The following is a 16725-nucleotide window of genomic DNA, read 5'->3' as shown; positions in this document are numbered from 1 at the left end:
GACAGAGAATGGAATCTGAGCTGGGGAAAAGGGTAGTACAATACTGGTAAGGTCAATCTTTGGGAAGTCCTTATTAGGACTGAAGAAACATTTGGATCAATGCATAAGAATCAGCGACTCTAACACAGAGGTTGACAAACTTTTTCTGTGAAGTATTTTACAGAAATAGTATTTTAGGATTGATGTCACAATCACAACCACTCAACTGCAAGCCATAGTTTTCTGACTTCTTCCCTAAAGCATAGAAAGCAAAAGTTAGAGACCAAGATTATTAAAATCAGTATTGGTGTTGCTGTGGTCAGTTATGACAAGGACCAGGACAATGCCACCCAAAGTATGGTGAGCATTTGCTACCACTGAGATTAAGTACAAAGATTGAGATTAAGCACTTAGAAATTTGTATAGCAAATTGAAACAGAAATTTTATGTGTGTCCAGCCTAACAAAAGTAAGCCTTATATTCTGTATACCTTTTCTACTTGTTTTTTCCCACAATTCATTTTTATTGTTTTACAAAAGAATTAGTATATGATGGATTGGACACTTTTTTTTTTTAAAGGCCATTCCTTAAAGGCAGCTTGAAAAGCAACAATCTCTGGTGCAATTATAGGAGTGGGTGATTCAGGTAAAATGGAAGTCAAAATCACTGGAGGTAAGAGGCAAGGGGCTTGGAGCATCATCTAAGTTAATACTGAAGTTACTAAGAATGGTGTCACACATAGGGTGGCAATGATATCAGTGGGAGCCCTATTTGTGTTTCAGCACCCTGGAGAAGCTGGTCCTGAGGATGGAAGCAGAGCTGAGGTTCCTTAAGATCATGATACCTGCTATTTCCCAAAGAAAACAGCATCTAAATTAGCACAAAACTTGAAAAACCTTGTGCCTAGTCACCACTAAGGTCAGCCTCCTGTGAATTCTATGGGCTGTACTGCTCTCAAGAGCCAGCAAAGTGTCTGACTTCTGTCTAGGGGCTTGCCAAATAGACAGCCAATGGGTGCAAGCCCCAGCTGGCTCATGATGGCAGGCTAACAGAGCATGGATTCAAAGGCAACTCTCATAAGAAGAGGTGCCTGGAGTCTTTGGGAATATAAAGCCTAACTGCTCCCAACTGCAAGATCAGGAGATAATGGTGCCAGGGCTATGGAATGGTACACTTGGCTCTTGATGTGTGAGAAGAGCCTCAGGTAGCAGTTTCTGATTTGGATAGAGCCAGTGGCATATGGCCACTGTCAGTCAGCACTAAAGGGTGGGAGTGGGGGGAGAGATATCTGTCTTTTCCCACATAGAAGGTGGAGGCCTTGGGGTCTTCATGGTGTAGGAGTCACTGAGACACACAAAATCTGGTCAGACATTTATTGGGGTGCAGTGGAGTAGTTCTCCACCCTCTGGTACTTTTAGACTGATAGGATTTCAATATGGAACTCCGGCTGGTTGGGAGTGACTTCATATTGTGCCTGTAGAATATCACTGGTCTGGAAGGCAAAATAGCTCTTTGGGGCCTGAAGGATGCAGACAGCATTGCATATTTGGCAGTAACGTCGATGGCACTGCCACATGCGAACCCAGGACTGGAGCTTGACTGCCGCCTCCTCCTGGATTACATAGATCTTCAACAGGTCCCGTCGCTGCTTAAGAACCCGCCTCCACACAAGTGTTCTCCACCAGAGCTGAATCATCCAGGCCCTGAGGGCTGCCACCAGCAGGGTGCGACGTACCAGGGTGCCACGCCACCAAGCCTGGATCTTCTCAGCTGCCTTGATTCTTGCTCTGTGGCGTTTTTGACAAAGCCTCTAACCAAGCAAAGCAGAGGACTCCACATGAATTTGTTATGAACAACCACAAGTCTGGTGTCTGCCACGAAGGAGCTCTGATCTTCTTTCTTAACTAGCCTTTCCCCTGGTGGTTCTGAGGACCCAGGAGTCCTGGGTGGGGTTTTGCCTCTACTTCTACCTTACCTGTGGCCATAGACGTATTGGTCATCTTCTGAGTCATAGTGTCCTCATCTACAAAATGGCGATATGCTTGCCCTGTGATCTTCACAGGTTCTGTGGAAACAATTTCTGATCCAGAAGACCTGCCATGAGTGTGAGGAACCAAAAGGTCCTCTGAGGATGAACCTCTGCATTTATGGCCTACATCTCAACCCAAATTCCAGCCTATGATGCTGCCTCCTGATGCCTCATGCCAACCCATAGCCCCTTGAGGGTTTTCCTTTACCTCACTTCTTTTGATTTCCACTACCTTTCAGTCACCGCTATATCCTTCTAAACCCAGGCTTTACTTTCTCTGGATTTCCAGTTCCCACTACTGTGCCCCACCTTCCAGTGGCCTGTCCGCATCCTGATTCCTCACCTCTTTGCTGTCTCTTCATACTTAACGTAGCTCACTCAGAATAGGGAGGGAATTTATGGGGACAGGAGAGCAACACTGAGCTGACTTCTCAGCTGTGGGACCAGAGATGGATCCTTCACTTTCAAGAACTCTGTGTTCAGATGGTCAATGAACTGTGGTTCTCTCATGCTCCTAGGCTCCACCTACCTTCAGCTTCTCAGTCTCTAGTGCATCCTTATCTGGACCAGACTTCTGCAATCAGAATATAGAGAGAAAGCATGAGTGAGGACCAGTTTCTGTGCAAAGTCCTCACAGGTCTACTTCCCCATTCTTTCTGAGTCCTTTTTTTTTTTTTTTTTTTTTTAAGATTTAAAAAAAAAGTTTATTTATTTAATGTGAGAGAGGAAGAGAGGGAGCATGAGTGGGGGAGGGGCAGAGAGCGGGAGAGAGAGAATCCCAAGCAGGCTCCATGGCATGGAGCCCAACACAGGGCTCAATCTCACAACTGTGAGATTATGACCTGAGCCCAAATCAAGGGTGGGACGCTTAACTGACTGAGCCACCCAGGTGCCCCTCCTGAGTCCTTTTGAAGTCATCTGGTGCTTCCCTCTGCCATGGGCTAACTCCCTACTTCCAGGGAGGGGGTGTTTGGCTGTCTTACACAGCATTTACCGCCCATGGTTTGGGGCAGTAGTTCAGGTGTTCACACCCCCTCTGGTTGCTGCTCCATTGGTCCTGGCAGAATCAGGAAGGGTGGGAGAGGAGGAGATAGCCATGATGTCACAAGGGCAACTATGATCCAGGGACCAGGTTGCCTCAAATTTGTTGGGTAAAGAGGAAACATCTACCCATTTCCCTCCTGCCAGGGATTGACCAGGGATTGTCCTTGGGGAAACCATAGCCCCCGTGAATCTGTCCTGTCTAAAGGATGACCTCTAGTCTGGCCCACCCACAAGACTTTCCTGTCATCATCACTAAGGAGAGCTGCTTACACAGTGCAGAGGAAGGTTCCTGGGCTCAGGGTGCTTCCTGTGTCTTGCCTTCTTTGCCTCCATGCCCTTCCTCAGTATGTGGGAAAATCCTTCTTTTAATTAGTGAGTATGTGAGTATGTGAGACTGTGAGTATGGAGGGTGAGCAGAAGGGGGTAAGGAAGGGTCAGGATGGAGGTACCTCAGCCTATTTCTATTCCCCTCCAGCTGCCGAACCCCTGTATTTCTACAGTTGTTTGGTGCCTAACAAGCCAATATATGTTCCTTAAAACAAAATAAGCCCTTCCACTCAGTGTCTGAAATTTACTGGGCTGGAGGAATTTTCCAAACATGAGTCATTATGTAAGAGACAGTGTTCCCCAGTGTAGATTCCTCTAGTGGTAGCAATGGTCATATTTGAAAGAGTCACTTAGTTATTCAGGCTTGCCTCCAAGACCAGCTGCCTCTGGCTGTCCCCACTGCCATCTCACAGGCACGCTCACTTTCATCTCTTGACTGACTCTGGATAGCCCCCTACAGACCTCAGTGACATGCTGACGTGGTCTCTTCATTTCAAGACCTTAACTCTCCACCAAAAAAGATGAGGACTTGGCTTTCTGCCCCATCCCCAAAACCTCACTTTTTCTCCCTTCATCTTCCCCACTAGGTCACTTGCTGCCATTTAGGTCCCCAATCGCAATTTAGTGTTTATATTATCATGACTCTGTGAGTGCCACTGACCACTGTGCCATGGAGCACATTCTGGTTCCCTATCCTTTCTTGCACAACTTCATAAAAGCTTTTTATCATGAAAATGTTTAAATATATATACAATTTGACAACAGATAGGGACTCCCTATGTGCTCATGACCCAGGATAACCTGTTTCCCTACTCTCTGCCCCACAGATGAGTTAAGCCATGGCAGAGAGTGCCATGAGGAACATCTTCCCGCATGTGTCTGTGCCTCCATGGGAGGCATTCTCCAGGGAATGCACACAGGGGTGGCTTGCTGTGTCATGGGACAGGTGGTTCCTCCATGCTACTAAATGCTGACAGATTGTTTTCCACAGTGGCACCACCAGTGCAACCTCTGTCAATCACCACCTAATTTTCGCCGAACTGAAAGACGTGAAGTGGTGTCACCTTGCTCTTTTAATTTGCATTTTTCTCACTAGGGACTTGAGCAGAGCAGGATTCTTCAGGGTGAATAACAGGGATCCAACCTTGACACAGACCCTTTCTAGCTGTGTGCACTTGAGCAAGTCTTCCAGTGGTGTCTGTTTCCTCCTGGGCAAAGTGAAGATAGAAACATGGTTCTTCCTCCAAGGAGCTCTTGTGGAGATTCATGAAGGTGAAGTCCTTGGAATGGCACCTGGTCTTAGTACTGCTCTGTGTCTTTCAGCTCTTATGATTATTTCATCTTGACCTTCTAGCATCTCTGTGTAATTGCCTGATAGAGTCCTTGGCCTATTTTTTTCTGTTGGATTCCCATCATCCTCTTGGATGACTTCCTTGGACAACCTTTTGTGGATAGATGTTACAAATATTCTCTCCCCAACAATCATCGGCCAGCTGACTTTCTTCATGGTGTTATTCATTGCACAGGTATCATTCCATCCATTTCTCCCTTTGTAATTGTGCTTTTGAAATTTTTTAAATTAGTGCTTTCTCATCCAGGGTCACATATTTTCCTGTTAAATTCTGGTTTACATCTTACACTGAGGTCTTCACCAAGTGACAGAACATGATCCTGCACATTGGGTCTCCCTCTTTCTTGGATTTAGTCCCTATTTTGGATAGAGCACATGTTATGATAGTTTCCTAAGGAAAAGTATATGGATATCAATATGTAGAGATTTGCATGTCTGAAAATGACTTTTTTTTACACCTTCAAATCTGATTGATAGTGTTGCTGAGTATGGAATTCTAGACTGAAAATAGTTTTCCCTCAGAATTTTGAGGAATTGCTTTAACTGTTTTCCTAGAGGTCTAATGTTACTCTGATTCCTTTCTCCATATGATGTGACTTATTTTTTCCTCTCTGGAAACTTTTAAGATTTTCTCCTTATCCCTTATCTTTAGTTTTTAGGATGTTCTGAAATTACTGTTGTTTCAATAAGTGATTGCATAGTGAAGGAATACATGATTCCATCTAGGTCTTAGATTTATGTCTTCATCAGGGTTCAAATCCTACTCCCTAGAAACAACTGTCCCAACATTTCTGAGCCAACCATCCCAGATCCCTCACACCCACTAGACATGTTGTTCTCAGCCTCTCTGAGATGTTCCCCCACTCCCTGCCCCACTCACTGTATGGGGCACATTAGTTTATAAAATTTGTATTATTCAACTATTGGAAACTTTATTGTATTAGTTTTTTAAAAATCATTTCTACCTTTTAATTTTCTCCATTTTAATACTTAGAGAAAACCTATTAGATCATAGATTGATCCTCTAATTTTCCAATATTTTCTACACTATTTTCTTTGTCTTTTTATTCTACTTTTTTTAGAAGGTATTCTCCATTTTTAAAAGTCTTAACTTTCAAGAGCTCTTTCTTGTCCTTGGATTATTCTTTTATAGCACAGTATTCTTATTTCATTGATTTGTTATCTTTTATTAGGAATAGTAGTAATAGGGGCACCTGAGTGGCTCAGTCAGTTAAGCATCTTACTTTGGCTCAGGTCATGATCTCATGGTTCATGGGTTCCAGCCCCACCAGCTCTGTGCCAACAGCTTAGAGCCTGGAGCCTGCTTCGGATTCTGTGTCTCCCTCTTTCTCTGCCCCTCCCCGGCTCGTGTTCTGTCTTTCTCTCTCAAAAATAAATAAACATTTAAAAAAAAGAGAATAGTAGTGGTAATTGTTAAGTTTGGCTTTTTAAACCTTTTTCTTCTGTTCCCAGTACGATCTCTTTTCTTTTAAGTCCCCTTTTTTCTTTTTATTTCAGTCTCTCATGTTAATGATCCTTGGTTGTTTATTCATGTGTGTGAGCGTGGCACTAAAATGCCAAAGGGAAGCTCAGGGTGCATGGGTGCGGTTTCTTAACTGGTACCACTCAGAGTAGGTTAATAAGGCAGAGTTGGGTTTTGTTTCAGTGGGGGACCCCCCAAATTAGCATTCATTTGTTTTATTCTTTGGAGCTTGTGGTAGATTGCTTTAGTGGTCTTACATTCATACTTTTTCCTATGGGACTTTGTAGTTTCTTCCCATAAGGGGACAGAATCTATCTTCCTGTGCCTTAGATTGGCAGTGTGATGTGCTTTGGCCAACAGAATAAGGTGGAATGATGACATGCAAGTTTGGCCTTGGCTTTGAAAGTCTTTGCCAATTTATGTTTACCCTCTTGGACTTCTGCCATTGCCAACAAGGAAGTGCCCGGGGTATGAAGAAGAGGATGAGAAACGTGGGGCAGAGTTTCTCTAGACAAGCTACCCCAGCTAAACACAGCCTAGGTCAGCATGCTTACTGCTGCCTGCCACTGAGGCTTGTGGCAGTCCGCCATGCAGCATTTGCGTAGCAATAATTGACTGATGTCCCAGAAGGGAATCCCAGAACCTCAAGTCAGAGAGTGGAATGAAACCTGACTGACTGCAAGCCTTCAGGGAGCTGAGCTGGCACCAAGGGTTGGAGGCCTCACTGTCTAGCCTACACACTTTCAATTAATTGCTCCATTTTAGTATGCCTTCCGCCACCTCTGCCTTCACCTCTGCCTTCCGCCATGACTGAAATATTGGAGTCTAGATCCTCTCTGGTTCAACTTAGGCAGAAAAGAAAACTCTCTTCAGCCAGGGTGGAGGAGGGGCTATTGCCAGCTGTACACATGAAGGAAAAGAATGGGATGAGGGAAATCCAACAAATCCGTATTTAAATGTTTACTCCTCACCTTAGATTCTTAGTGTCTCAACTACACACTGTTATTATTACAGTCTTTTGATGTATTTTCATGTGCTTTACCATACTCCTAGCTCTAGTCTTTTTGTCAAAACCGTCTTAACTGATTGTGGACACTTACTTAATATGATTTTTTATCAGCTTGTCAAGTTCCCAAAAACTCCTGATCAGATTCTTATAGGAATTGAGTTCCACCTGGAGATCAACTTGGAGATAACTTGCAATTTTACAATGTTGAGTCATTCTATCAATAACTATATGGTATATCTCCCCTTTTATTCGGTCTTCTGTTACCTCCTTTGAGCTATGGACAAGAGTGGCATATGTAACTTCAAGGATATGCCCTAAAAGAGAAGGAATATGCCTTTCTCCTTCTCCTTCCTCCTCGCTGGCTAGATTGTGGAGGGGATTGTTGAAGTTGAAACAGCCGTTTGGGATCATGAGGTGATCTTGGGCTCATAGACTGTATACAGCAGAGTAACAAGGTAGAAGGGGCTAGGATTCTTCACCCTGTGAAGTGCCATCCCGGGGTTTGGACACCTATTTCTCAACTTCTTTGGAAAAGAGAAATAAACCTCCAATTTATGTGCGGCTCTGCTATTTTGGTCATGCTGTCCTTCACAGTGACCACATAGTTAAGATCTACCCCAGTGGTTCTCAAAGTGGGGTTCCCTAGAACAGTAGCCACAGCATTACCTAGAAAACATACTAGAAATACTCATTCTTGGGACCCTGTAAACTAAATCAGATATGTTGGGTGGGGCCAGCAATCTGCTTTGATGAGCCCCCTCACATGATTGTGATGTATGCTACAGTTTGAAAAGCACTGCTCTATTTCGATCCAACACATATAATAGGATGTCCACTTTCTTTAAGAGACACAGCTCAGAGGTTATCCTAGAAGTGAAGACTGCACACATGTGCTTTGTGTAAGTCGAGTGAGGCAAGAGAAGGACCTTACAATTCTATTCATTCCTAACACAGTTGTTTCATGAAACGGCTGATGGTTGCCCATGACTCCTGCCTGCTGACTTGTTGAACTAGGCTAAAGACACCACATTTGGCTCATAGGTGACCAATCCATGATTAGATTCACATTCATTCATTCTGATTCTAGATAATTAGCTGATTTACCCATCAATCTATAGCACTTTCCCTTTTCACCACACTACACAGCATTAGAAGAACTGGGTTCATTAAATGAGAGATAACTCCACACTTATTTGAGAATTCCCTAGGCACACCTTCTGTCAGGTTTATAACTCAAAAACTAATTTTTGAAAACCACTTTCTGAGAAGCAGTTCACATCAAATTCAATCTCTTTTAATTTTTTTGTCCTTACATTTTATTTAAGTCTTTTTTAAAAATTTAAATTCAAGTTAGTTAATATATAGTGTAGCAGTGGTTTCAGGAGTAGAATTTAGTGATTCATCACTTACATGTAACACCCAGTGTTCATCCCAACAAATATCTTCCTTAATGCCCATCATCCATTTAGCCTATCTCCCCAGGCACCTCCCCTCCAGCTGCCCTCAGTTTGTTCTCTGTATTTAAGAGTCTCTTATGGTCTGCCTCCTTCTCTGTTTTTATCTTATTTTATTTTTCCTTCTCTTCCCCTATATTCACCTGTTTTCTTTTTTTTATTTAAAAAATTTTTAATGTTTATTTTTGAGAGAGAGAGACAGAGCACGAGCAGAGGAGAGGCAAAGAGAGAGGGAGACACAGAATCTGAAGCAGGCTCCAACCTCCAAGCTGTCAGCACAGAGCCCAACGTGGGGTTCAAACCCACCAGCCATGAGATCATAACCTGAGCCGAAGTTGGACACTTAACCAACTGAGCCACCCAGGCACTTCCTTTTGTTTCCTAAGTTCCACATATCAGTGAAATCATATGATATTTGTCTTTCTCTGACTTATTTCGCTTAGCATACTACACTCTAGCTCTATCCACATTGTTGCAAATGGCAAGATTTCATTCTTTTTGATCCCTGAGTAATATTTAAATGTTTATCAATCTAGTGAGATTTTTTTTTTTTTTGCTGTTTTAACAAACTGACATAAGTGAAAATGAAGGTTTATTGGCTCACAAAACAAATTCCCATAGTATAGGTAGTTGTAGCTTCAGGCATGGCTGGCTCCAGAGGCCCAAAGGAATCCTCACGGCTTAGTCTTTCTCTTGGCAACTGATGGATCCACTTTACTCTGTGTCAGTTCCATTCTCAGCTATTTCCATGTGGTGCCCCTAGCAGCTCCGGTTTCATAATCCTTATAGTTGGTAATCCTAGGAGTTTCAATACAGCACCACAACAGAGACTCAATGGCCTGACTTATGTCATGCACTCATTCCTGAACCAATCGCTGTGGCCACATGTGTAAAATATTCTGACATTTCTAAGTACTTGCACGTCCTAGGCTGAGTTTAGGTTAGGTGCATGCCTCCATCATCCAGGAGCAACCATATTGGTACCCTCCATGAGACTTCTCCATCTCATCTTTGAGGGGCTCTTAGGGATAAGGGGCAAGCAAGACCTAGAAGAGAAGAAATACATCTAAGGCAGGTTAGCTATTAATGATCTCCACCAGAAAGGTACAGATCCAGAAAATCCAGTGAATTGAAAAACAGAGACAAGGAGACATGACATCATGAAATGTGTAGGACAGAGGGAGGCTCAGACTGGGGGAGAAAGATACTGAGGAACAGATTATAGATATAATGAGAGACAGAATTATGAGGGATAGACCGAGACACATAGAGAGATGAAAACCAACAGAGAGAGCAGTATCTGTAGATGAAATGGTGAGACCAATAGATCCTCCTTCCATTGCCCATATATACACACACACACACATACACACATGGAAGCATTGCCAGAGAGACATAATAATTCCAAAAATCCTAGAATAACATGTCAACTGGGTATGAAGGACCTAGGATGGTTGTCTGAGAGATTCATTCAGGGATGGTGGGGCACCTGTTTCCAGAAAATAGGCTGTGAACCATGGTGAAGCCACAAATTCAAGTCCTGGTAGGATTGTGTAGTCATTCATTACATAAATGTTTATTGAAACTGCAAAGAGACAGCCACAACCTAATGAAAAGTTTCTCAAAGCTTGAACAGACTTTTCTCCAGAGGTGGACAAATGACCAAAAGGCACAAGAAGATGCCCAACATCATTCATCATGAGGGAAATGTAAATCAGACTGCAATGAGATATCACTTCCCACTCACTGGGTTGGCTAGAATTTGCAAAAATGAAAAAAAAGTGTCAGAAAAGATGTAGAAAAATTAGAACCCTGTACCCCACTGGTGGGAATGTAATGTCGTGTAGTGGCTAAATATTTGTAGTGACATTATTCACGTAGCCAAAAGGTGCACACAATCCAAATATCTATCAAAAGATGAGTGGAATGGGGTTCCTGGGTGGCTCCATCAGTTGGGCGTCCAGCTCTTGGTTTCCGCTTAGGTCATGGTCTTGAGGTTCGTGAGTTCGAGCCCCACATGGGGCTCAGTGCTGACAGTGCGGAGCTTGCTTGGAATTCTCTCTCTTCCTGTCTCTCTGCCCCTTCCTGCCCTCTGCCTCAAAATAAATAGATTTTTTAAGAAGTTAAAAAAAATGAGTGGATAAACAAAAGCTGGTATAGACACACAATGTTGGGGCGCCTGGGTGGCGCAGTCGGTTGGGCGTCCGACTTCAGCCAGGTCACGATCTCGCGGTCTGTGAGTTCGAGCCCCGCGTCGGGCTCTGGGCTGATGGCTCAGAGCCTGGAGCCTGTTTCCGATTCTGTGTCTCCCTCTCTCTCTGCCCCTCCCCCGTTCATGCTCTGTCTCTCTCTGTCCCAAAAATAAATAAACGTTGAAAAAAAAAATTTAAAAAAGATAGACACACAATGTTAATCAGCTATACAAAGTCATGAAGTACTGATGCATACTACGGTGTGGATGAGCCTCAAAACCATAGGAAGTGTAAGAAACCAGACAAAATATTTTATTATTCCATTTATATGAAAAGTCCAGAGTAGGTAAACTTATGGAGACAGAATGCAGATTGGCAGTTGCCACTGGCAGGAGGACGGGCTACCAGGGAATTAACGCTTAATGAGTATAAGGTTTTCTTTTCTTTTTTAAAAATTATTTTAAATGTTTATTTATTTATTTTAAAAAATTTTAATGTTTATTTATTTTTGAGAGAGAGGGAGAGACAGAGAATGAGCATGGGAGGGGCAGGCTCCAGGTTCTGAGCTGTCAGCACAGAGCCCGAAGCAGGACTCAAATCCATGAACTGCGAGATCATGACTGAGCAGCCGGACATTTAACGGACTGAGCCACCCAGGAACCCTTTCTTTGGTTTTCTTTCTTTCTTTTTTAATGTTTATGTATTTATTTTGAGAGAGAGAGTGTGTGTGTGAGTGGGAGGGGGCAGAGAGGCAGGGAGAGGGAGAGAGAATCCCAAGCAGTCTTCATGCTAGGCACGGAGCCCGATGTGGGGCTCGACTTCACAACCATGAGATTGTGACCTGAGTCAAAATAAAGAGTCAGATGCTTAGCTGACTGAGCCACCCAGGTGCCCCTTAATGGGTACAGGATTTTCTTTTAGGACCATGAAAATGTTTTAGAACTTGATACAGAAGACAGTGGTTGCTTAACATGGCAAAGGTACTAAAGGCCACTGAATTTTTAGTCTTATATTAATCGTTAATATTATATGGCTAATCTAAAAATGGTTATGTGAATTTTACTTAAATTATATTCATGTTTTGTGTTCTTTCATGTGATGATCAGTCAGGTGCAGCTGCAAGAAAATAGAAGCACAAAATAAAGTTTATTATACTTCAATGTCTCAAACAGGAGGTCATCGCATGTCACACAGGGTTATCAGGTTTTTGTCAGGTGGCAGAAGACAAGGATGAGGGAAAAACTTTTCCCATGGCCTATGTCAGCGTGGGAAAGGCAAGGCAGGAAAGGGTAACAGTTTAGAATGGACTGGTTTGAGTGTTTTCTGTGGCCCCTAAGCTGTTGGGGGTGGGCAGGTGCCTAGTACCTGGCTTGGGATAATTAAGGCAGAGAAATACAGCCCTATGGGGTGTAGAGGACAGAGAGAAAGGAGATACCTCACTGAATAGGCTAGCTTGCAGATGAAAGGCGTGCTCTGGGATGAGTCCTTAGCTATCTTTAAGAACTAACTGGCTAGACCTGGGCGGGGCAGTGTCTCCCAACCCAGAAAGGGACTTTTTTTTTTTTTTAAGATGACAAAATGACATGATATACAAAACCTAAAATATACATACAATAACATATTGGAAAGGGAGAGAGATGAAGAAACAGAACCTACTGACCTAGGTTCTGGGAAAACAGATTTGAACCCAGAGTCCTTATTCTCCTGAAGCTCATCCTCTAGTGGGGGCAACAGAAAATAGAAAATGAGGCAAGATAACCTTGGGTAGTGATGGGAACTTTGAAAAGAGGAAAGCAGAGTCAGGAGCTAGAGCGTACAGTAAGGTGGGGAAGGCATTTCAATAAGGTGGTCAAAGAAGGTCTCCTTGAGGAGAGAGAATGGAGCACCTGAACAGAGACACACCTGAATGGAGGGGGAGCTCCACCTGGTAAGAGCATCCAAGGAGAGGAGGCTGCAGGTGCAAACTGCTGAGATGGGAATGTTCGGGGGAGGTCTGAATAGCAGGGTGGGCCAAGGAGGACATGGAGAGGGCGACGTGGTCAGGGCCAGACCCTGCAGGCTTATCTAGACCATGGGAGGGCTTTTTGAATTGTTCTACATTTAATGGGAAGACATGGAAGAATTAAGGGCATCAGGGGACACAACCTCCATGTGGCATAACTACAGGAGGTGCCATTTATATGGACCACAGTGTGAAGGAGTCTCCCTGGAGTTGGTGGAGTTGCTGGCCCTGCATCCCCAACTCTCCTACCCATGGCAGACACTGCTAATCAATTACAGATCCCCCTCACCCAGAACCTGGTAGTTAGAATCCTTTTCCACAAGGGACCCCAGATGACCTCGGCCACTTCCTCAGAGCTGACCGTGACATGCCCAGTATCTGCCATCATTTTCCCTGACCCTTTGCTGACACAGGACCTCCTGGAGCTTGTGACAGAGATCTGGTGACACAGAGTTGGAGCAGACCTGATTAGCTCTTTATTGGGAAGGGGATGCAGTCTGTAATCCGACAAATCTGTGACCCCAGAAAAATCTTGAGTTCTAGTCCCAGATGGGATGCTGTGAGGTCATAGCTGCCCTGGAAAAAGCCACGGCTATGGCAACTATGCCAGCGCCAATACAGCCGAATGATGTGGGCAGCATGGAGCAAACAGCAGTATCGCTGGCGTATGTGCCACATGCGGACCAAGGACTGTAGCTTGACCACTGCCCATTCTTGCTGAGCGTAGGTCTCTAGGGCTGCTCGTTTCCTCTTTTCCAGCAGCTTTGCCAGTGTCATCTTCCACCACTGCTGAATGATCCATGCTCTGAGTGTCGCATGTAGCAATGTCCTGCGCACCAGGGTGCCCCGCCACCAGGCCTGGATCTTTATGGCTTTCTGTTCTTGGTCAGGGAGCTTCTTTTTCTTTGGGGGAAGAGGTTGCAAAGACAAAGAAGGGACTCTCAGGGGACATTCCCCACCCAACTCAGCTCCAGGCTGTGCCAGGAATGGTTCCTGATCCTTTGTCAACAACGTCCCCTTCCTCAGGATTTCAGGAAGACTAGGCAGGGAGCCAGTAGACCAGATAGGTGTCCTGTCTCTGCCCCTCTCTGATTAATGGACCTGGACACGTCACACTGTCTGTCCCCTGCATCTCAGGGTCCTTATATGTCCTAGCTACCACGTGGTGACATGGACCTCGTTGGCCAGCCTGGAACCAGTACATCACGTATCGTGTTGCACATGGGCCTGGCCACCTACCTGGGGTGCAATATCCCTTCCCTTACATCCCACTTGGGAGGCTGGAGAAGTGGCATTCTTTGCTCACCTTTCATGCCTGACTCCAGCTCAACCCACAACCTGCTGTGTCCCTCTGGGAAGTCACAGTATAGAAGTTTCCCTGCTCCACATGGTCTGGAGTCCTTACTGAGTGAGAATGAGTCTTACTCATTTCTCACTTTCACTCTTCTTGGTTCTCACACCCTTGACTTTAGTTAGCATGCATACATGCACACATGTGTGCACATACACACACACACAGTTCTACACTCAGCTCTCCCTGTTCGTGGCAATGCCTTCCCTACACTGGCTCACCATTCCACTCCCCAGCTTGACATGGTCTGATCCCCACTTGTTTCCCTCCCTACAACCAAGTCTCTGTGCCTCAGTCACCCACATTTCTCTGACCGAGAAGGAACTAAGAGGGGAAGATAATCAAGGATGAGTCCATCCCTACTCACTCCAGCTTGGGATAGGCCAACCATTCATCCTGGTTGCCCAGGGACGTTCTGGGGTTATGCTTATTGTTCCTGAGGAATAATTGATACCACTATCTTTCACCTGTGGATCCTAATTCAGATGACAAATTCCAGGATCATGCCATGCTATGGGGCACAGAGAGGACAACCCATGACTGTTGAGTGACTCAGGTCAGAGATGCTGCAACTAGGAGTTAACCTTCAACTTTGAGGACCTCTCACTCACCTTTGGTGGAGGGGGTGGCGGTGTGGGTGAAGGCTGTATTTTTTTCTTTTTTCTCTTTCTTCTTCATTGATCTGGTTTCATCAATGTCTTCTTCTATTGTGATTTCACAAAACTGGCCATCCTTCTGTAATCAGAGTTTAGAGGGGAAAGGTATCGGTAGGTGCTCTTTGTACAACTTTGTGCCAAATCCACCAAACACTCAACCTCCTGCCTTGCCCAGAGACCCTAAATGTAGGACTGGCACCCTGAGTTAAATGTGCAAATCCACCTTCCCCTGACTGTAACTTTGGGTGGCTCTCTCTTACACAAAACCAAATGCCCATGACTTGGGACATAAATGGTTCAAATCCCCTCCAGTCTGCAATCCCCTAAATTCCCCATGATTAGGAGCTCAATGTTTTCACTGCCCCCAGGTCTGTGCTCTCCCAGCCACAGCCCGGCAGGAAGAGGGAAGAAGGAGACAGGGTTATGATGTCATAAGTGTACCTATGACTCAGGCACCAGGATGGTTCCAGAAGTAGAGTTTGTTTTGGTGAAAATGTGGAAATCCTCCCACTCTTTCCTACGCCAAATGCCCAAAAAGGCAGCACACTGAAAATACTGGCCCACTGGCACCAAAGTGTATATAGAGACAGTCATTTCTGGCTAGTTGGTAAAAACATAAAGTTGAGACAATTTAAACATTTATTAATAGAGAATTCAATTACACGCATTTCAGTTCAAACAAATAATGGAACCAAATAAGCATTAGAAACAAGGAGTTTGGAGCAAAATCTTAAATGCTTCACAAAAGGTTTATGAATGGCTGGGAAGCACACGAAAAGATACCCAATGGCAAAGACACACAGCAGTTGAATCTCTAATAACACTGCTGGTGGGAAGGTAAGAAATAGCACTTTGGAAAGGGGTTTGGCAGTTTCTAATGAAGTTAACCATATATCCACCCTATAACTCTGCAGTTCTACTCATAGGTATTTATACAAGAGAAATGAAAACACATGTCTGCAAAAGAGCTGTGCGTGCCTGTTCATAGCAACTTTATTCAAAGAGGTCAACGTTGGAAACAACCCTAGTGTTTACCAACAGGTGACTAGACAAAGAAATTGTGGTATATTCATTTAATGAAATAATAGACGGTAATAAAAGTGAACAAACTACTGATACACACGATAACAGATGAATCTCAAAAAACATTATGCTAAATGAAAGACATCAAAGAGCATTCACATGATGATTCCATTTATATAAAGTTAGAAAACAGGCAAAACTAAACCATAGGTAAGATAATTCAGAATGGAGTTGACATCTGGGGGTAAAATGTAAGAAGTGTTGCCTGCAAACAGCACAAAGAAAGAGAAATTTGTTTATCTTATTTTGGATGGTGGTTATCAGGGAATACAGAATTATGAAAACTCATCAAACTCTATTAAGAAGCACTTAATAAAGCCACAAAAAGGGGGTATGTAGAGAGGAAGCCATCTAAGGTTGGAAGGTGTTAGTGTGAAGTTAACAGGATGAGGGGGTTGGGGAAGACAGGTGTAGGCTGGAAGATGCAGGCAGAGGTGGGAGGGACACATGGAAGGCACGGGAAGCATCTGCTTGGAGATATAGGTGTTGGACAACCCCCAAATGCCAGGCTTGCGTCTTTTAATTTCTTTCTTAGTTTAGATCACGGCCCAGAAATTTTTTACTATATTGTTAATTTTTTTCCTTTTTTTAAAAGTCTATTTATTTTTGAGAGAGAGAGCATAAGCGAGGGAGGGGCAGAGAGAGAGAGGCAGACACAGAATCCAAAGCATGCTCCAGGCTCTGAGCTGTCAGCGCAGAACCTGACATGGGACTCAAACCCACGAACCATGAGATCATGACCTGAGCCGAAGTCGGATGCTTAAT

At 44.1% G+C, this 16725-nt stretch overlaps 1 protein-coding gene across 3 annotated transcripts; it reads right to left on the bottom strand.

Moving 5' to 3' along the window:
• Window positions 1–1339: 1339 nt before the first annotated feature.
• IQCF3 (IQ motif containing F3) lies at window positions 1340–15300 on the bottom strand. Of its 3 annotated transcripts, XR_006298348.1 has the most exons (4): window positions 14833–15300; window positions 2538–2582; window positions 1955–2073; window positions 1696–1789 (listed from the first exon to the last, which is right to left on the bottom strand). XR_006298348.1 is itself a non-coding variant. In XM_043587476.1 (3 exons), exons 1-3 carry the CDS (start codon window positions 3007–3009, stop codon window positions 1394–1396), a joined length of 459 nt encoding a protein of 152 aa, XP_043443411.1. In that variant the 5' UTR covers window positions 3010–3114; the 3' UTR covers window positions 1340–1393. The 3 variants fall into 3 exon arrangements, 1 of the variants encoding a protein (XP_043443411.1); XM_043587476.1 differs by lacking the exons at window positions 1955–2073; window positions 14833–15300 and adding an exon at window positions 2992–3114 and having other exon boundaries at window positions 1340–1789; XR_006298347.1 differs by lacking the exon at window positions 1955–2073 and having other exon boundaries at window positions 1723–1789; window positions 14833–15297.
• Window positions 15301–16725: the final 1425 nt, after the last annotated feature.

The sequence above is a fragment of the Prionailurus bengalensis genome, chromosome A2 (assembly GCF_016509475.1).
Source record: "Prionailurus bengalensis isolate Pbe53 chromosome A2, Fcat_Pben_1.1_paternal_pri, whole genome shotgun sequence".
Classification (NCBI taxonomy): domain Eukaryota; kingdom Metazoa; phylum Chordata; class Mammalia; order Carnivora; family Felidae; genus Prionailurus; species Prionailurus bengalensis.
Note: the sequence above shows the minus strand (reverse complement) of the source record. Positions and strands in the feature narration are given on the sequence as shown.